Source organism: Phascolarctos cinereus, unplaced genomic scaffold (assembly GCF_003287225.1).
Source record: "Phascolarctos cinereus isolate Bilbo 61053 unplaced genomic scaffold, phaCin_HiC Scaffold_1;HRSCAF=81, whole genome shotgun sequence".
Taxonomy (NCBI): Eukaryota; Metazoa; Chordata; class Mammalia; order Diprotodontia; family Phascolarctidae; genus Phascolarctos; species Phascolarctos cinereus.
In genome coordinates, this window is record NW_027555514.1 from 51587957 (window position 1) to 51609617 (window position 21661).

General features: G+C 41.2%; 2 protein-coding genes across 6 annotated transcripts in view; one reads left to right on the forward strand and one right to left on the reverse strand.

The window, feature by feature from the left end:
- The window catches only part of STEAP4 (STEAP4 metalloreductase), a 36383-nt gene extending 28705 nt beyond the window's left edge, over window positions 1-7678 (forward strand). For both annotated transcript variants that reach the window (XM_020987460.2, XM_078151825.1), the window contains exons 3-5: window positions 888-1415; window positions 5459-5623; window positions 5829-7678. In XM_020987460.2, coding sequence (XP_020843119.1) covers window positions 888-1415; window positions 5459-5623; window positions 5829-6098 — 963 coding nt within the window. In that variant the 3' untranslated portion in view covers window positions 6099-7678. The remainder of the gene's footprint in view (window positions 1-887; window positions 1416-5458; window positions 5624-5828) is intronic.
- The window catches only part of LOC144456601 (uncharacterized), a 162543-nt gene that overhangs the window by 107843 nt on the left and 33039 nt on the right, over window positions 1-21661 (reverse strand). The gene's annotated exons all lie outside the window — the stretch shown is intronic.

Below are 21661 nucleotides of genomic sequence, written 5' to 3' on the forward strand. Positions count from 1 at the left end.
TAAAATCAAACATTTGGGTACTTTAACGGAATAAACCTCCAGTAATCCAAAACACTTGGCTACCCAGAATAATTTATTACCTGAAGTTTTAATGTACTTCTTAAGCAGTCTGAAAAGTTATTATATCTAGTGAAAATTGAGTAAGATGATGCATCTTTAAATAGGATAGGTTAGAAGTCGAGAGATACAAAGGATAAGCAAAAATGTAAAAGCCCCCAGGAAACAAATCCAGAAAATGGATGGAGCTGGTTTACCAAGGAGGTTCTTTGGAGCATAGAAAAATACATCTGTTCTCACTGAACATTTCATTCTGGTGATAGAGAGTAGATTATATACTTTTTCTCATACCTGACATGAAGGACACTCTCATTTGTATAAACAATCCCCTTTTCTCCCTACCTACACTTTGAACTGGCCTTTCAGTTAAGTGGGACCCAGGATCTACACAAAGTAATGGTCTGTTGCCATTATTACAAAAAGGCAGGAATGGAGGTGGGAGGAGAAGTGGGGGGGAGGTGGGGGAGAGCCATGTAGAACTATGTAGGTGTGTTAGTAGGGCTAACCTGTTCATGACTGGAGTGACTCAGGTCTAGTAACAGCAGAATAATGTTACCTGCAGTCGTCCACCCTCTATAATGCCTTCCCTTAATCAAATATATACACACACCCATGTACGTTTTAAAGAAATATTTTACCTTGGATTACTGTCCCAAAATATGTTGAATCCAAAATGTCAAAGGGATTCATACTATATTATTAATTTTTCTAGTAGCTTCTTGGGAAATCACCAAGGATTTTAAATTCTAAAGGGCATCACTTGTATATAGGATCTTAATACCTAGTTTTGGACAGCGAGGAGATAACATTGTGAACATTATTTCATCCAGGCATTTGTCTGTGGAGATGACAAGGAAGCCAAGCAGAGGGTGATGGATATTGGCCGTTCCATTGGTCTTACTCCAATGGATCAAGGATCTCTCAAGGCAGCCAAAGAGATTGAAAACTACCCCCTGCAGCTCTTTCCAATGTGGAAATTCCCTCTATACCTCTCCGCTGCCTTATGTGTTTTCTATTTTGTTTACTGTATGTTAAGAGAAGTCATCTACCCCTACATTCAAGAAGAGAAAGACAACACGTTTTTCTTGGCCATTTCTATTCCAAATCGTATCTTCCCAGGGTTGGCTCTCAATCTTCTTGCCCTGGTTTACCTCCCTGGGATCATTGCTGCCATCCTGCAGTTGTACCGAGGTACCAAATATAGCCGCTTCCCAAACTGGCTTGACCACTGGATGCTTTGCAGAAAACAGCTCGGACTTGTGGCACTGGCCTTTGCCTTCCTCCACGTCATGTACACGCTTGTGATACCCATCCGCCATTATGTGAGATGGAAGTGGAGCAGCAGAATAATTAATCAGGTAAATCTATACTTCATTTGCATAATTGTTTAAAAAACATAGGTCATGTTCCATTTCTGGTAATCCTTCTTCTAAGCCTCTAACCCTTTGTATTCACAAATGGTAACCAGACTCAGAAAACCTGGTGGCCTTCAGAATGAGATTTTGAGGCAGAAAGCCTGAATTCAGTCCTCACCATGTGAGGTTCAGCAAGTTGATAGCTCTGTGTCTTGCTTTCCTAATGTGTGAAATCAAATTAATAATACTTACTTGAGCCACTTATTTCAGAGGATTAAATGAATGAATTTAAGGGAATTAAAGTGCTATGTAAATGCAGGTTATATTATTTAATTAAAGTAGCCCTGACTTCCAGACACTTTTCTGGATAAGATTATCCCTCCTCCAACCCTCTCACCACGGACTATACCCACTCCTCCCTTCTCTCTCATTCCCTCACTCCCCTTTCTTTCCCCTACCTGCTCCAGCTAAGGGCTAAGCTAGGATTAGACTGGTGTTTGGGGACAAGAGAACCGAATTGTAAGGTCATCTTGGTGACCCACATTTCCTACTGAAAATGAGCTTTGATCCTTGAGTTGTGAAAAACTGGTCCCCCAACTTCAGAAAACCAGCAACACAGAGCCAATATCAAACTCTTTGTCCAACACAGAGGATCAAAGTTCAGAGGGGACCAACTGTGTAGGCTGAGCAGAGGCACCGTGACTGGTTAAGTTGTAGAGAGGGACAGAGTAAGTCAATCAGTCAGTAGCACTTATTAGGCACCTACTGTGTGCCAGGCACCATGCTAAGCACTGGGGACACAAAGAAAGGCAAAAACAGTCCTGATCTCAAGGAGTTCACACACAGTTAGATAAGGGTGGAAAGATAAGATGGTACCAGATTGTGGGGAGCCAGGCTAAAGAGCTAAGACTTTATTCACAGAACAAAAGAGAGGCACTAAAGTTTTTTCTGATGCAGCAGAGTAACATGACCTCCAGTTCAATGCACTCTCCTCATCATCTCTGATTCATGTAGCAAGATTTGATATATATAAGGCACCTTAAATATATATAAATTATATAAAAATATATAAATATATATCATCTGAGCCTCAACAACCCTATAAGGCATTACAGGTAGTTTATCCCCATTTTACAGATGAGGAAATTGGTTCATTGAGGATAAGTAATTGGTCCATGGTCACATCAAGATTATTCAGATACTGACAGTCTTTGGTTTTGGGGGAAGAGATCATGGAGTCATAGTCTCAACAGCTATTAATAAGGACTCATATGAAGTAGGGTGGTAACCACAGGAGATGAGAGGATATGCCAACAGGACTTCCCATTCAGGTGGATATGCCCTTCAGGCAAGTTGGAAGTGCCAATCTAGAGCTCCAAAGAAGTCATAACTGAAGATGAAGATTTGGGAACCATCTTTATAGAGATGGCAGTTGCAGCTAGAGGAGCAAACAAGATTGATCCTGGAAAGAGTGTAGAAAGGGAAGAGAAGAAGATGAAGAAGAAGATGAAGGACAGTTCCTGTTAAGAGCCTGGGAAGAGGACAAGGAGCTAGCTAACAAAAGGACAGAAAAGGAAGTTAGTGAGTTAGGAGAACTGGGACAGTGGGATTTCTCTGAAGCCCGAGGATGAAACAGAACCCATCCAGAGAGGATAGCCAACAATGTCCAGAGCTGCTGACAGGTGAGACAAAGTGAGTGAAAATGTTTTAAAGGCCATTAGATTTTCTGTGAGCTGCAGAGCAAACAGCTAGAGAAGATCTGCCAGGTCTTGAGGACTGGTGATCAGGACAATTCAGAAGAGGCAGCAGATAGATTCCTATAGGTCCTATCAGGGAGGAAAGGAAAGGTCCTCAGAACCCAGCCATTACTACTTTTTCCATGGGATTAGGTAGTGCCCCTTGTCCTATCAATCACCAGCCACTTGCCCTTCCTAATTCAAAGGAATCCAGCTGATCAGGCCCTACATATGCCGTTCAAGCCTCTGGGAGAGTGCATCAATCTCTTGGCCTTTCATGAAGTTCTCCAAGGAGATTCTGACCATGCTATAACCAGGATCCCAAGAGCACCAATGACCATAGTCTTTCAGAACCGGTTTGAGATCTCCTTGCTCTATTCACTTCTGAGCCATGGGGAAAAGCTGGTGTCCTTGAATTGTTCTCTAAAGCCACACAGCAGCAGCAATCTTGCAACATGGACAGACGTGGTGGTTCTGGTTGCCTGGGAGATATCCCACATGTCCACAGCTTCTTCTGGCAAAGCCACTCACTGTCCCAGCCACCTCCTCTCCCTGTTCCGCCATTATATGGACAAACAAACAGTATAGCAATTAGAAGCCAGAATGGACTATATCCCTGTTGCCACCAACCTGACTTGTTTGGGAAAATTATCCTGCCCACCCACATACCATACCATACAAAGGGCTGAAGAAGAATGGAAAATTCACTGAAGGAGCTGTGCCTTTACCACTTATATGAAGGCTTTTTTGATTTTCCTCAGTAAATGCAATGGGGACCCCAGGTTTTTTACCCTTCTCCTAATGAATACAGAAACCTAGAACCTTCAGGAAGGGAGAGCCAGGCAGCTCACAATTTAAATTACACCGCTCATACAAAACTAAAAAAAACAACATTATATCGATGAGTCTGAGGCTGCCTCTAATAATGCCAGGAAAGAGTCTAGTTTGTCTGTTGCATTATTGCCTGAGAGGTTCAGCCTTATAAGATTAGTACCATGGCAACTCTGGGCCCAGTAGCCGAGGATTCAGGTAGGTTTTAGAAGGCCGTTATTGACTTGAAAGAGCAATTTCAAAAGAATGATGAGTACACAAGTCTGGTTATTAGGGGCTGAGGGGGGAGCAGGCAATGAACAAGTAGACATATTTGGCATAAATATCTCTCTTTGCCCCCCCAAAAAGACTGATGCTAAGGAAAGGAGAGAGATGAGTAAGTGGCTGAATGAAAGAGCCTTTTTAACAACTGAGCTTGTTTTTAGGAGGATGGGGAAGAGCCAATGGTATTCATATAAATAAATGAATGAATGAATGAAAAATCATTTTATTAAATGCATACTTTGTGTCAATGACTGTATGAAATGTTGGGAATATTAATAAAAAATAAAATGAAATTTCTGCTCTCAGGTAACATTCTAATAGGGAAGGGGGCTATAAAATAGATGGAACATAATAGCTATGGTTTATATAGTGCTTTATAGTCTGCAAAGAGCTTTCTATATTATTTCATTTTATCCTCCCTCACCTGGGAGGCAGGTGATCTTATTATCCCCACTTTACAGCTGAGAAAACTGAGGCAGACTGAGATTAAGTGACTTGCCCGGGGTCCCAGAGCTAGTAAGCATCAGAGGCCACATTAGAACTCAGGTCTTCTGGACTCCCAGTCCAGAACTCTGTCCACTGCGCAGGTAGATAATGGCCATTGGAATATTCTTATGGAAGAGATTAGGAGATTCAAAACAGAGGCACAGGTAGAGGGGTCAGTTTTAGTGACAAACAGAAATACCTCTGTGACCAGAGGGAAGGGAGAGTGAGTGGGAGATGACGGGGAGAATTTTAAGGAAGGGAGACAGGTGACTGGACACAAATGGGATGGCCTCCATCTTTTCAACCAGATCATCTCATAGAAATGCAGTGGGTATGGCTAAGGATAGGAAAAGATAAGACACCTGAGTAGTTACTGTGGGGAATGAGAGAGGGGGCTGATAAAAGTATACTTAGATTGTTGAGTAGCAACAGGGCCCAAGTCAGGCTATGTGAACAAGACTTTGTAGTGGGGAATCACAGCTCTATTTTGTGACTTTCTCTCCTTATTCCAGTAACAATACTCAAACAAGCAAATAATTTTCACATTATCTATGGTAGCTATGGAGACTTCTGATTCACATTATGCTTCCTCTATATACTTAATAATGTTTTTTAATGAGTTAGAAAGGCTTTATAATCACCTTAAGACACTAAACCCTTCAAAACTATCATCAAAAGCAGAAACAACTCTTGCAATCTGTCATTTTTAAACTTCTTATTTTTTCTTAGATAAAAAACAATAAGACTGATCCTTTCAACACGACCACTGCCTGGCTCAGCGATTCTTACGTAGCCCTGGGCATACTGGGATTTTTTTTATTTGTCCTTTTGGGAATCACTTCCCTGCCATCTGTCAGCAACACGGTCAACTGGAGAGAGTTTCGATTTGTCCAGGTAAGGACTTTCAGATATGCCTTCCTTTTTTTATTCCTTTGAAATAAGTTATTAATCATACTGAAGAAAGAAGTTTGGTTCTGAATCTGAAACCATGTCCAGTAGAAAGCAGCACTCAGAAATGTTTGTTGATAACAAATAACCCTGTTATCATTCATGTCGATGTAAATGGTATTTCGGGTATCACTGTGTTTTTTCCGTACAGTCTAAACTCGGTTACCTGACACTGATCTTATGTACAGCGCACACGCTTGTGTTTGGTGGGAAGAGATTCCTCAGCCCTTCTATTCTCAGATGGTATCTGCCTTCAATTTATGTGCTAAGTCTCATCATGCCCTGTACGGTGCTGGTCTTGAAGTTCATCCTGGTAATGCCATGCTTTGATCAGCCACTTACAAGGATCCGGCAAGGCTGGGAAAGGAACTCCAAAGTCTCTAAAAAGGCCCAGTTAGGAAATGGCAAAAATGAGGTGTGAAGTAGCTAACGAATCAGTTCATCATGTCATTACCACTGAGACTTCCCAGCAATGGACTTGAATGTTTACTGTAAAGTGTGCTTTTCTTCCCTAAGCCTTCCTCTTCTGCCTCTCTCCAGAGTATAAAGAACAGGCAGGGGAGGACTTTCTGCTAGGAAGGCCCCAAGAAACAACTGGACATTTGGAAGAAGAGATCCACTCTTCCTTGACTTCAACTTTGATGCCAGGATATGCAAGAAGTTTGATCTCTCTCTCTGTCTCTGAAAATTTAATGTCACAAAGCCACCCCACTTTCCTCAAAGGTTCCACAATTTCACTGGGTAAATGGGGGATCCCTCTATTGAACCACATAGTGACCTCTACTCTCTACATCCTACCTACCCCCAACATCTTAATAGTCTTCATAAGTTGCTACAGGAAAAAAAATCAACACCTAATAACCAGCCTCTGGCATTGATTATCTCTAATCTTATCTAAGCTAGTCCTCATACAATACACTCACTGTCCATGACCAAGTCCCTACTAACTTGATAGAACCTGCCAAAACTTGTGTGCCCTGCTGGCTTAGCTTTTTAGAACCTAATATGTTTTGAGTATTAGGGAACATTGAAGAAAAACCTTCATGGAAGACAGATTCCCTAGTGTATATATTATTTCATAGGGAGAAACAATCTACTGTGATGGAAGGGGCTGGAAGAAGAAAATCGCCCCCCCATCCTCCTTCCCCCCACAAAAAAAACCCACAGAAATGAGGTGGAGCCAGATAAACAATGCTGTACTGTTTTATCATGGATCACAGTGGACTCATTGCTTCAGTATGTTTCATTATTTGCATGTGTCCAAGTATCACTCATGGCTGACTACATGTAATATTATCTTCTTACACAATCCACAGTGATGCTAGTCACCGTAACTCACCAAGACTCATCTTTTTTGTAAACAATGAAATGTAATATGAAAATTAAACACTGGTAGACCTAACTGGGGATTGGTTGAAGGAACAGTAGGTGTTTAAGCCTACAAAAGAGAGGACAGTTGGGAGATGGAGCTGCCTTCAAGTTTTTTGAACAGCTAAAATGTAGAAAAGGGATTATACAGATACGTTCTTGTCTCCTGAAAGCAGAGGAAAAAACTAGAAGGAATGTGGAGGTGTAATGGTAAGAAAAAGTTTTAGCCACCAGCTTTAGGGGGGTGAGGGGAAGCACTTTAAAGTTAAACAGTATTATTAACCTTTTTTCATCATTTTCTTAAGTTGGAATAATCAACAAAACAATAAATCAAAGTATGATTTGTAGAATTTTGCCAATTTCTGAGGTATCAGTGCTTATACTGAAATTTTCACTATCAGACAGTCAGAGCCTGAGCCAGCATACCTCTGGACAATGGGTAGAAAGTGCAAAGGGGCACATTGTGATTTGGTGTCAGGGGAATCTTCCTCATAGTGAGAGCTGGGAGTTCTCCTCTAATTAAAGGTCATCATGGACGAGCCGGATGACCACTTGTTTAGTAGGCTGGGCTGGATCCCCTGTACCTACTACGTGCACATAGTAGGAGCTTTTAATAAATGCTTGTTGATTGACTCTGTTTTTTCAAGCGTGGTTTGCATTAGGTGGCCCGCCAAGCTGCCTTCCAATTCAAAAATGCTTAGATTCTGTGAATCATGGATGACTGGGGATTATGGAAGGTTCCAAAGCATTTAGATATGGTGGTGGTCAAGAAGAAACAAGACACGGTAGGAACACACTGGAGGAAGAAGCAGAAAAAAGATTTAAAATTAAAAAAAGGAAGGAAAGAGTGTCCACATTATAAAAATACAGAGTAAAAAACAAGTTTTAAAGGAAACATGAACAGGACAGTTTTGTTTTCAACATGATGAATTCTATGTACATTTTTTTAAAAGTAAACTGCACATAACAAATTTACTGTTTCATATATATCTTTTTTTATTTGTATATTAAAATATTTTTCTTTGATTTGGCTCATAAAAACAAATAAAATTTCAAAAAGAAAAAAAATACTGGACTTTGACTCCTTGGTTCCCTCATCTGTAAAATAAGAATGCTAATGCCCAGTCTACCTACTTCACAGAGTTGAGGTGTGGCTCAAATGACAATGTATGTGAGCAAGTGTCATAAACTCCAAATGGGCAATTGCTCAGGGGTCCTGGAAATAACACAAAGGACCCTTTCTGGAATCCTTGATGGGTTACAAGCAGTGGTGTCAAACTCATACAGAAATGGATCCCTGTTGCCTACAGCTTGTTGACGTAGAAAACCACAAATGAACGTTACCTGTTGGATTTTGCAAACTCCGCCAGTTTGACATTAAGGGGTCAGAGGACAGTTCACATTTATTTCCTCTTTATACTAAGCACAGTGCTTGGAGGAAGTGGCAACCCAGTGTCACACCACATACCACACACAAGTGGTAGTAACGCTCTACAGTTAGTTCAGTACATTATATCAAGATGGCGGTTGCTATCCTACTTGGTCTCACAGAATGTACTTAAGGACTCAAGGAATGTACTTGGGCTCCCCAGTTGCCAATCCCTGATCTTCTGTCATACTATATCATGAGGGAGTATAGACTTGGCAAAGTACATTAGGTAACTGACTACTTCCTGAACTCCCAAAATGGCTTCTCCTACAAATCCTACCAAATGAAAACCCATCTGGTTAGCACACGCCTCTTTCAAAACACAAATACTTCTGAGTGGGTAAAATCTATCAAATGGTTGTATTTCAAGATTGACTTTTAATCTGACTGGTTTCCTAATTGATACCAAACTCCTAGGAATTAAGAATCTTGGGAGAAAGGAAGGGAAGATTCTTTGGGAATTGTATAGTGGAAGGCAGCCTGGGAGAGAGTCTTCACGGAAGGTCTTTGGAGTCAGAGGATAACAGTCAGTAAGCAAAAAAACATTTATTAAATATCTACTGGGTTAGTTAAGGGAGCTAGGTGGCACACAGGATAGAGTGCTGGGCCTGAAGTCAGGAAGAGACAAGCTCAAATCCAGCCTCAGACATTTACTAGCTGTGTGACCCTGGGCAAGTCACTTAACCCTGTTTGCCTCAGTTTCCTCATCTGTAAAATGAGCTGGAGAAGGAAATGGCAAACCACTCCAATGTCTTTGCTAAGAAAACCTCAAATGGGGTCATGAAGAATCAAACATGGCTGAAAAGGACTGGACAACAACAAAATCAGACACGTTGAATGCCACAGCTTGTCCCTTGGTGGCACCACCAGAAATAGTATCAATAAGCTGGCTATACCCCCGGGTCAGATTCTTCTGGCTTTATACAGTCTTTTTCATAATACTGCATGCAAAGATTTCAATAGCATTCTTATGTGCTCAGTCATTAGGTCCTCCATTACAGTATCTACCTGAATAGGTCCTATAACATTTGGGTATTAACCAGTAGCACAAGTCCAGTGGCTGAATTAGTTTCTGCTGAGTCTGTCTCCATAGAAACTGCCATCTTAATCCTTCTACTCCAGTCTCATGTGACCCAGCTCTCCCCTTTCAAAGGCAGTTGTGTCAACATTTGTCCAAGTACTCAAAAAGCTTCTGATGTCTTGCCATGAGGCAAGAAGGTAAATAATTTCTTTCCCTTTTGCTTTCCTCTACTCTGATCGCCAGAGAAGGCATTTCTGCACTTCCCTGATGCCTCCCCAAGGTACACTCCGGTTACCACCCAGTTGGTTTAATGTCTTAACACTTTGAAAAACTTACTGAATGCGAAGAATGAAAAAAATGCTTTGGTGCCACAGCTCTCCTTGTCAAGATGTCAGCTCCAGAAGCAATTTGTGACAGCACTCATAGAACTCAAGAGGAAAGTCACAAGGCAGCCAATTGTAATTAAGATTTCTTGCCTCTGTGGAGGAGGAAAGTTCAGATCCAGTCAACCTATCTTTCTAAACTCATTATACATTATACCCTGCTAGATTGCAGGGACTCTGCTATCCAGCCAAAAAAACATTGTTCCTCCTTCCTAACCCCATTTCCTGTCTCAGTGTCTTGAAAATAGCCACCCTTCAGACCCAGAATACACTCGCTCCTCACCTCTGCCTCACAGAATCCTCTTTTCCTTCCAAGACACAACTCAAACAAGACCCACAAAAAGTCTTTTCTGATTTCCCCCACTTGCTAATGCTCTCTTCCACGCCTAACCTACATTTAACTACCTTGGGTTCTGTTGGGAAACATTTTATTATATTGTTCAGAAAACCTTATTTATTACTATTTGAACCTAGCTTGATGTGACTAGAAATTGGCAGACCTCAAGAGATGCTCCCAGGGAAGCCAGAAGGCTCTAAGGAAAGCTAGTATCCTATCCAGGTCTTAGGTCCACCCAATGCTTGTGTTTGGGGTTCCCCACCCCTTAATTTGCATGTTTATGCTTGATTAAACGCATCTCAATGGGCCTTGCTGGGAAGCTGCCCACACTACAAAGTAGCTTAAGCCCTACAGTGGTTTCAGTTTTAAAATTCTTCTCTGAAACCTAGTACAGAAACCTGTGAGACTGGAGAGGGAACCTTCTTTTCACCTTCCTCCTCTACCAAACAAACTCCTTGAGAGCAGGGATTACTTCATTTTTGTCTCTGTATCTCCGAGCCTCCTGGCCTGACACACTGTAGGCCAGTGCTACTCCAGTACTGTAACAGCATTTATTAATACTGCAGTAGGATTTGTTAAGATAATTGCTTGGCAAGCAAATACCTAGGAAGCAAACAAGGATTTGGTAAATGGACGCCTATTATGTATCTAGCACAACTGTTATTAGTAACTTGATCCTTCCTACTCATAAGTACTTTCATGAAACCAAGTACAGAGAAAGCGCTATTGTTTAGGTTCTTAACTTGGGGTCCAAATGGAGCTAGGCCCCAAAAAGGAAAAACCTTGGACTTTCTCACATGGCCAAATCTCTGGTGTTTGCCTGAGGCTATAATCCCATCAACTGGCCTTTCATTGTGGCTGTGTATAAGGTCCACCTTGTCTCCATTAAGATGCTTAGATTCTTAAAATCTAGCCACTGCTCAGATTCTTATAATCTAGCCACAGCTTAGATTCTTAAAATCTAGCCACTAGCTCACTAATGTTCAGACTTCTTAAGAGTCTGTCCAATATGATGGATGCTCTAATAAACCTTGTCTTTGCCTGAAAGAAGGCTTGGGTCAAATTCTTTCCGGCAGGATCCGTGTTGTGATATTGGGGTCCCAGCACCCCTGAACCCCTAAGCCTCATCACACAGACACCTCCTCAAGTGGTCCATAGATAGGTTCAGGGGATCCAAAACTTGGATGAGAAAAATACTTTGATCACAATATTTCAACAGAATTGGTTTCTCATTCAATCTTATCTATTTTATGCATTTAAAAAGTCTCTTCTGCAAAGAGATCTATAGGTATTGATGGGGTGATGGGACCTGGGCCCCTAAAAGGAAAAGATCATGTCTTTGAAAGTAACCCAGTCCCCTACATTTCAGTAGCCCAGATCACTGGCCTCTAACCAAGGCAACTGCCCCACCACCCTAGCCCACCTAGATCACTTAATTAGTTTACTTGACAGTCCTTTCCCTGTGGCTCTTGGCCTACCCCAGACTATTTACTACTCCTTAATCCCAATCTTTTCACTGTCCCTTATATAAGTATCAGTCTCGCCCTGCCCCCATTAAATTGAAGATTCCCTACTAATCTCCCCCACACTACAATAAACGTTGTCACTTGACTGAAAGAAGGTTTGAGTGTGTGAATTCTTTCCAGGCAGAAGCTGCCCTGTACCCTGACCTGTCGGGGTTCCCAGCAACCCCAAACCCCATCAGTATGACCAGACTAACAAAAGGGTCCATAACACGAAAAAATTCCCTTACTTTTTACAGGGGGAAGACTGGCAGAGAGACATGAAAGGAGGGCCAGGGAGGGGTGCCCAATGGAAAGAAGACTGAACTGGGAGTCCAAGGACTGAAGATAGCTTCTCCCACTCCCTAACTGGATGACATAGAAGCAGGTCATGCTACTTTTCTAGACCTCAGTTGAGGTCTTAAGTTTCTTTCCATGACTGACTAGACATCACACAGACAACTGTGAGCAACATATTGATCTTTCCCCTCCAGTATTGCCCTCCTCTCTTCTCCGTTTTCCCAGGGCACTCCTTTTTGAAACAGCTTCCAATCCCCATCATACTGCTAGGGGAGAGGGGTTTCTCAAGATGAAGTTGGATTTCTCTAAACCTTTGAGCCTAATTATATTTTTAGCCCTACCACTTCTTGAGGGGAGTGAGTTCCAGAGGACAGATGAGGCCCAGGGGCTTTCATGAATTACAGACAGAAAAACAAACAAAACCATTTGTGAAGCATCTCAGAGGCTCTACATTCAAATCCCAGCCCTATCACTTTCTGTGTGACCTAAGGAAAGTGGATTCACCACAACCAGACATCAGCTTTCTCATCTTTAGAATGGGTGACCTTGAACGTCATGCTCCAGGATTTGATTACCTGATTTATACCAAGCAGTACTTAGTTTTTGAATGTGAGTTGTTATTTAAGGTAAATCAAGTGGCACAGTGGATAGAGCACTGGCCTTATCTTTATGAGTTCAAATACAGCCTTAGACACTCACTAGCTGTATGACCCTGGGCAAGTCACTTAACCCTGTTTGCCTCAAGAAAGAAAGAGAGAGAGAGAGAGAGAGAGAGAGAGAGAGAGAGAGAGAGAGAGAGAGAGAGAGAGAAAGAGAGGGAGGGAGGGAGGGAGGGAGAGGGAGAGAGAGAGAGAGAGAGAGAGAGAGAGAGAGAGAGAGAGAGAGAGAGAGAAGAGAGGGAGGGAGGGAGGGAGAGGGAGGGAGGGAGGGAGAGAGAGAGAGAGAGAAAGAAAGAGAGAAAGGAAGAAAGGAAGAAAGGAAGAAAGAAAGAAAGGAAGGAAAGTAATAGGAAGCCACAGATATGGCTGGATCACCCTGGATCAGTCCTGGTCATTCTGGTGGCAACACAAAGGGAAAAGAAGAAGCAGAAAGTCTTCCGAGCAGGCTATTCTAACAGTCCAGGCTACAAAGGCAACAGGAAAAAAGAGCTCCTGAGGATGGCTTGAGAACAGATCACCTGATTGAAAAGATAAGACCAAGATTAAGGAACTAGAGCAGAAATCATTCCATCTATTAAATTCCTGCTGGAAAGAAGTGTGGAAGGCTATTATCTATAACTGCTTATGAAAAACAGTTTTGTAAAGCAATTGTTTCTTTTGTTCCTTTTTAAAAACTTGATAGTCTTTCCCCAAAACACTCTCCTCTCACTCAACCCTCTATAAGACAAAAACAGTTTCAGTAACACCAATCAACCAAGCAGTGCCATCAGCACACCACAATGAAGCCTGCCCGTACTCCCTACCCAACCCTTCCTTCCAGCTCCCCCATACATTGTCTTCCCCCTCCAGAATACAAGCTGCTTGAGGACAGGGGCTATCTTGTGTGCTTTCTTGTATTTGTATCCATAGTACTTAGCAACGTGTCTGCCACTTAACAAATATTCTTTTTATCTATTTAAAATAAGTAAGCACTTAATAATTGTTCCATCCAGCTAGCTAGCTTTCTATCTGTCTGTCTAACATACATTTCAAGTCGGACAGTACCTCAGAGGCCATCTAGACCAGCATCCCCACTTTACCAACGAGGAAGAAGAGCCAAGGCAAGTTAAGTGATTTGCCCAAAAGCGCCTGGGTGGTATGCATCAGAAGTAAGATTTGAACCCAGGTCCTTTGCCCAAGGAGCCAGAAGTCTTCAGCCTTTGTCTATCCAGACTGAATTATTTATAATTTTTGGGGGTTTTCACACAAAAGTGCATTTACCTTCCCTCGATCATTTTTCTCTCCTCCTTTTGACATTTTCTAATATATTTTTTGGCTTTCTCGAGGTGATTTAATCAACATTATACCTTTTCTAGGCTTTAGAGTTGGAAGGGTCCTTAGAGATCACTCTGGCATAACCCTTTCATTTTACAAATGAGGAGACTGAAGCCCATAAAGGTAAGTGACACACTTCAAGGTCATGCAGGGAGTGAGGGGTAAAGCCAGGATTTACACAGAGACTCTCTGACCCTAAATCCCAGACTCTTTCCACAATGCCAACATGCCACCCCTACAAACCTCCACTTCCACAACATCATGAAACAAGTCTTAGAAGGAACCTTAACAGACACCTCATCCAGTCACCTGTGTAATATAGGACTTCCTTTTACAACAAATTGACTGACTGTCATCTAATTATTGCTTACATGCTTTTTAGGGACAGGGAGCTCCCTACCTCATAAGACAGCTCATGCCATTTGATGACAATTCTAATTGTTAAAAAGTTCTTTACAGAGGCAGCTAGGTGGCACAGTGGATAGAGCACTGGCCTTGAAGTCAGGAGGATATGAGTTCAAATCCGGCCTCAGACACTTGACATGTACCAGCTGTGTGGCCCTGGGCAAGTCACTCAACCCCAATTGCCTCACCAAAAAAAAAAAATTCTTCTTTATATTAACTGGAAATCTGATTCTGGAAGTTACAGACACCTTAGTTCTTCCCTTTGGTGCGGTACTCAATTCTTCCATGTGATTGCCCCAAAAATAGTGGAAGAGAGGTCTAACATCCCCCTCCCCCTTTGCCTCTCCCAAGCATTCTTTTTCAATTGATCAATAAGCATTTATTAAGCTCCCATTATGTACCAGGTATTGTACTAGGCATGGGGACCCTAACTTTTAAAGCCATTTTAAAAATTTTAATAGTATTTTATTTTTTCCATTACATGTAAAAAAAGAATTTGAGTTCCAAATTTTCTCCCTCTCTCTGTGCCCTCCTTTCTCTTCTCCCTACTCCCTAAGACAGTAAGAAATTTGATATAGGTTACATATGTGTAATCACATAAAACATATTTCCATATTAGTCATCTTGTGAGAGAAGAAACAAACCAAAAGAAAAAAAAACATGAAAAAAATAAAGTAAAAATAGCATGCTTTGATCTGCATTCTGACTATATCAGTTCTTTCTCTGGATGTAGATGTCATTGCCCATCATGAATCCTTTGGAATTGTCTTGGATCATTGTATTGCTGAGAGGAGCTAAGTCAGGGGTAGGGAAACTTTCTCATGTTGGAAGGCCACATCAATATTTAGCTTAATCAAGTAAAATAAATAAAATAAACAAGAATAAATTAATAAAAATAAAAGGATTTGTTCTGTAAAACTTGGAGTCAGTCAAAAGGATGCACTTAAGGACCTAGAAGGCCACATGTGGGCCTAGGCAGGTTCCCCACCCCTAAGCTAAATTATTCATAGCTGATCACACAATATTGCTGTTACTAGGTACAATGTTCTCCTGGTTCTGCTCACTTCACTTTGCATCAGTTCATATAAATTAGAGTCATTTTTGATGCTAAACATTCCAATTTCTCTAACAATTCATCCCACTGAAAAGAAGGCCTCATTTTCCTAACCTTCAAAATAAGAGGTGACCTCTGTGCTCCTTTCCAACTCTAAAGCTATGATTCTAAGATTCCATGAGGATTTCTATGCTCTTTACTCTCCTAGGTAGCCTCCCTCTGGACACACTCCAATTCCGCTTATTTTTTTCCCCACCTAATAGTATTTTTTTCCAATTACATGTAAAAATAGTTTTCAACATTCACTTTTGTTGTGAGATTTGAGTTCCAAATTTTTTTCTCCACCCCTCCCTCCTCAAGACAGCAAGCAATCTGATATAGGTTATACATGTACAATCATGTTAAACATGGTTCCACATTAGTCATGTTGTAAAAGATGAATCAGAACAAAAGGGAAAAACCACGAGAAAGAAAAAAGATCTGCATTCAGATTCTATAGTTCTTTCTCTGGATGTGGACAGCATTTTCTATCATGACTCTTTTGGAATTGTCTTAGATCACTGCATTGCTAAGAGCTAACTCTATCAAAGTTAATCATCGCACAATGTTACTGTTACTATGTACAACATTCTCCTGGGTCTGCTCACTTCACTCAGCATTAGTTCATGTAAGTCTTTCCAGGTTTTTCTGAAATCTACCTGCTCATCATTTCTTATAGCCCAGTAGTATTCCATTACATTTATATACCACAACTTGTTCAGCCATTCCCCAATTGATGGCATCCCCTCAAATCCCAATTCTTTGCCACCACAAAAAGAGAAAATCAGCTTATTTTATAGATGAGCAGCTGAGGCAAATACAGTTAAGTGACTTGCCTAGGGTCACACAGCTAGTTAAGTATCTGAGGTCAGATTTCAACTCAGGAAGATGAATCTTCCTTGTTCTAGGCCTGGCACTATATCCACTACACCACCTAGCTGCTCCTCTAGGTATAATGCTTCTATATTAATGTAGCCTAAGACTGTATTAGGTCAGGATTTTGCCTTTATTTTTATTAAACTGACTTCTCCAATTCAGTACACATTATTTCAGTCTGTTGAGATGATTTTTTTGAATCTTGATTTAAGAAATCTTGACTCTATATTTTGCAAAGGAGAGGAAACTGAAGCTCAGAGGAAGGTCACTTGCCCAGAATTCTATAGCCCTTAAGTGTCAAAGCCAGAATCTGAACTCTCACGTGTTAACTTCATCAGCTCATTAAAGTTCAATTATCATGTTCATGACCATGATTTCCAGATTGATGTATCAAGTTCTTATCCTTTTCCTGAACTCCAGTCACCAAACACTTCCTGCTGAATACTTCCAAGCTAGATGCCTAGTCTAGTAGGCACCAGAAATTCAACATATACAAAACAGAACCCAGCTCCCCTGATTTAAGCCTGGCGGTCTTTCTACTTCACTCCCTCTCACATGCTTATTTGCCAGGGCAGATCATCTTAGTGAAATAAGACAGGAATATTCTACAGACTCTACTATTCACACTAATCAGTCTTGGCTGTACAGATACAGCAGATACAAGGGGGTTAGGGAGTGAGTAGGAAAGGATATATGGAGAAAGTGGCTTGAGCTAATTTTTTTTTGGAGGCAGTGGGGTCAAGTGACTTGCCCAGGGTTGCACAGGTAGTGTCTGATGCCACGTTTGAACACAGATCCTCCCAACTGTAGGGCTGGTGCTCTGTCCACTGTACCACCCACCTGCCCCTTGAGCTAAATTCTCAAAGAAACTAGGGAAATGGAAGTGAGGAAAAAAACGTATCCACATGAAGGGTAGCCAGGTAGCCAGGGAAAAGGCAAAGAGTCAGGAAACAGAACCCTATGTAGAAGGAGCAATTTTAAAAAGTCAGTTTAACTGGGCTATGGGCAGTGGTGTGCTAGGTAACAATATACTCCACAAAAAAGAGGATGCTAAGTTTAATCTGAGTTATTACCATTTTCTCCATCACATTATTAATATTTCTCCATCACCAGATGACCATCGAAACAATGTGAGCCCTGATTTGTGGCACCTGCCAACCTCTGAGGTATGAATATTCACAATGGACATTTTAACAATCAGCTCTGGTGAGTGAGCTCAGCTCTGAAAGGGAGTAATGTATAATAAGGCTGGAACGGGAGGTAGATTGTGAAAGGCTTTAGACACAAAATTGATTTCAACTTCAAAAACTGATTGGTCTGGAGAGTAACATGATTTGTTCTTTCACAAATGAATGCATCCAAGCTGTCAGCCTGGAAAGACACAATGAATATTATTCCATCAGAAAAGATAACTAGGAATTCTTCCACCTGGGGCAAAAGCAGAAATCTGAGTAGGGATTCTTTCACCTGGGGGTCGGGGGGACGGTGTGCATCTGATCACGCAGGCAGTCCTGCTAGAAGAGAGGTGACCTGTCCCTGAGTCTTGGGATGCAGTGGTACCAGAAGAAGTAATAGCCTAGGGGCAATCAGGCTTCATAGTGGACAGCCCACAATATGGTGGGTAAGCCAAGAGAAAACAGTGAGATGAAGTATGAGGACTGTGATTACTGGAGGGAGGAAGTGTCCACTCCTCCCAAGATACTGACACCTTGGAGCAAAGACCTTTTTGCCCCTCTACCAGTTACTATGCTATGTTCTACGCAAGATGATCAATTTTTAGTCCAGTGACATTTTTTTCACTCAGACTATGAGAGGCAGTATAGTGCAATGGATTGGTCAGATGACCTGACTCCAGGGAAATCACTGGTTTATCTTGCTGATTTTCAGTTTCCTTATCTATAAATAGGTGATGATAATACCTTCCCTGCCTATCTCAGAAAGTGGCTGGGAGGCTCAAATGGAATAGAAAAAATCTGAAAAGGCTTTGTAAATTATAAAGGTAAAGGGTCACAGAACCCTAAGTTTTATTTTTTAAAAGAGTAAAAAATATTCAATAAGTTTGCAGTTGATATCAAAAGAAGGGAAATGCTTGAAAGACAGGACCCTCATTTAAAACTATTTTAGAAAACCAGGAAAGTGGTCAAAAGTGCACAGAATGACCTGAAAGAATGAGGGCAACATTCAAAAAGGACGCTCACACAGAAGATGGGGAATGACTGGCTATTTAAAGGTAATAAAGACCGGTTGTTTGTAGTGGGCAAAAGGCCACTATAAGAGGCAGCATGGCAGAGCAGGTAGCAGGCTCACCGTGGAGTCAGGAAGGCATGCAGTCCACTCTCACCTGGGACATATATCGCTGTATGTCATTAAACCTATCACTACCCAAGGTGACTCACTCTCTCAGACTATAAACGGCAGAGAATGTGGCAATTCACATTGGTAAAGATAGTTTACTTCACTACATAAATATGCATATACATATACAAATAAAAACCATCACTATATATGTATGTATATAGGGCATATCTCTCTCCCTCTCTCACTCCTCCCTTTCTCTCTTCCTCCCTCCTCTTTCTCTCCTCTCTCTCTCTCTCTCTCTCTTTCACACTATTGGCTCCTTATAGCAATAAAACCACACTTCTCATCCCCCCCCAAAAAAAACACATTTGAATAGATCATTATCTCAGTACTGTTGAATGCTTCCCTTAAACTCAGCGCTGATCAAAACTTTACTATTAAGAAATGGCATTGATGTAACATTTTAAAGTATTCAAATGCTTCATATAGTATCTCATGTGAGCTTCACAATAACCCTGTGAGATAGGTATTATGAACATTTTCTTCATTTTACAGATGGGGAAACTAAGTCTGAGAGAGAGGTTAAGTGATTGGTTCATGGCCACAGTAGCAGGAGTGAGCCTGAGCAGCCACATGGCAGGAGTCTTCCTGATTTCAAGCCCAACACTCTGGGCATTAGGGCCACACGGCTTCAATAGAAGCCTGAATATAGTACAAGTTGGGGCAGGTAGGTGGAGCAGTGGATAGGAGTCTTCCTGATTCCAGGCCCAGCACCCTATTTGTGAGTTCAAATCCAGCCTCAGGCACTTCCTAGCTGTGTGACCCTGGGCAAGTCACTTCACCCGGTTTGCCTCAGTTTCCTTATTTGTAAAATGAGCTGTAGAAGGAAATGGCAAACCACTCCAGTGTTTTTGCCAAGAAAACCCCAAAAGAGGTCATGGAGAGTCAGACACAACTGAAAAAAAAAACTGAAACGTAAGTAATGCAGGTTAGCAACCCTTCTGTAATTTATAGCTTCAATTCTAGAGTCCACAGTTAAAGAGGTTCTTGGGTTAGGAAAAGAATCAAGGAAGTAACTGAGGGTAGGAAAGTTACGATTCATGAAGATAAGTTGAAGGAAGTAAAATTATATAAATCGAAAGAGGAAAGATTTGTAAAAATCCCTAAGCAAATGAAAAACTGTCATATGAAGAATGATGAGCAGATGTTTTATTTCTTCACTAGCAACTAGAGAGAAACTGGATTTAAATTGAGATTTAGGCCAGATTAAAGACAGATTTTACTGACATTAAGGGCTGCTTCTTATTGGAAAGGGCTACAAAAAGCATTGGGAGTCTTGCTCTAGATGATGGTTCTTAACACTTTTTTGTATGTTATAGACACCTCTGACAATCTAATGAAAACTACACATCCCTTCTCAGCATAATGTGAGGGTTGTTTTGTTTTGAGATTGGGCTTCCTTCTGTCACCTAGACTGGAAGAGAAGCAGTCAGTCACAGATTGATTACGGCATGGGAGCTGTAGGTAATCAACTCTGCTTTTTAGATCAGGGCTATTTCTCCCCTCCACAGGCAGCCTGGTGGCCCTGTGGGGCCCTCACATTAGTACTGGACTTTGTGCTGATGCCATATCAACTTTATAAAGCTTACAAAAGAAACTATATTGAAAGAAAGGGCATTAGAAAAAAATACAGACTGCCACAGGTGTTTTTAACCCACTCCGTTGTGCTATGTGTTATTTCTCCCCTCCTTGGGCAGCATGGTAGGCCTTCTTCTCTCCCGAGAACTCAACATATTGGTGCTGACTTAGTGCCAACATCATATCAACTGCAGCTCAGAACTCCTAGACTCAAGCAATCCACCAGGCTCGACTTTTCCAGCAACAGGGAATACAAGTGTGTATCACCACACCTAAAAGAAGAATGTCATTATATATGTAAAATAAAACACACGATTATAAAGGAAACCAATTTCATTAAAAGTCATATATTAAAACAAATAAACGAGTTCATGGACCCCAGGTTAAGATTCCCTACTCTAAATGTTTTTTGGATCTAATCCTATCTGAAGGCAGGATGATAACTTATCAACTACCTTTCTAATTCCATGACAACATGGTTCTATAATTATTTTCACAAAATAGACATCATTTACAATAGCTGGGGATAAGGGTTTATAAGTAGTTAGTATAACATGCATGCAAGAATTATTTGTAATATTATTGTTAGCTAAGGAAATGTTGAGAGGGAGCATGGTATAACAGGTAAAACATCAACCTCTAAGTGAAAAAGATATGAGTTAAAGAGCCAGGGCTGACATGTACTAGCTATGTGACCTTAAGCAAGTCATATCAGTGGAGAGCGTTTATACAATAGGAGCTCCTCTAATAAAATGAAAAGAGAGAGAGAGAGAGAGAGAGAGAGAGAGAGAGAGAGAGAGAGAGAGAGAGAGAGAGGAAGAAGGAGAAGGAGAGGAGAAGAGAAGGAGATGGAGAAGAAGGACAAGGAAGGAAGAAGGAAGGAAGAAGGAAGGAAGGAAGGAAGGAAGGAAGGAAGGAAGGAAGGAAGGAAGGAAGGAAGGAAGAGAAGCAAGACAGAGAGAGGAAGTATTTCATACTTAAGCATTACTACTTTGGTTTGGTGATGAGCATGATATAATAAAAGAGCAAAAAAGAAAACTGTGAAGGGAACAGCTTTAGTCGAATGTTGCTGATCCTGTGATTTTATCACATTTAATAGTTTTGATATTTTTTTAAAATGTGCAATGGATTCAGTGAACGGTGTTTGACCACACAAGTATACCTCCCATCTAACTACTCAGACTCTGGTAAGACTTTGCCTCCTTGTGGTTAGTGATGGGAATAACACAAGAACTCCAAAAACTATATTCTGATGAATTAATTCCTAGGAAGAAAATGGAACTGATGCACTTTCGAGTATTTATACAACATTTGCGATCTCTTTGTTTATCAGCTCTTTACTTTTTTCCAGAAGAGATATG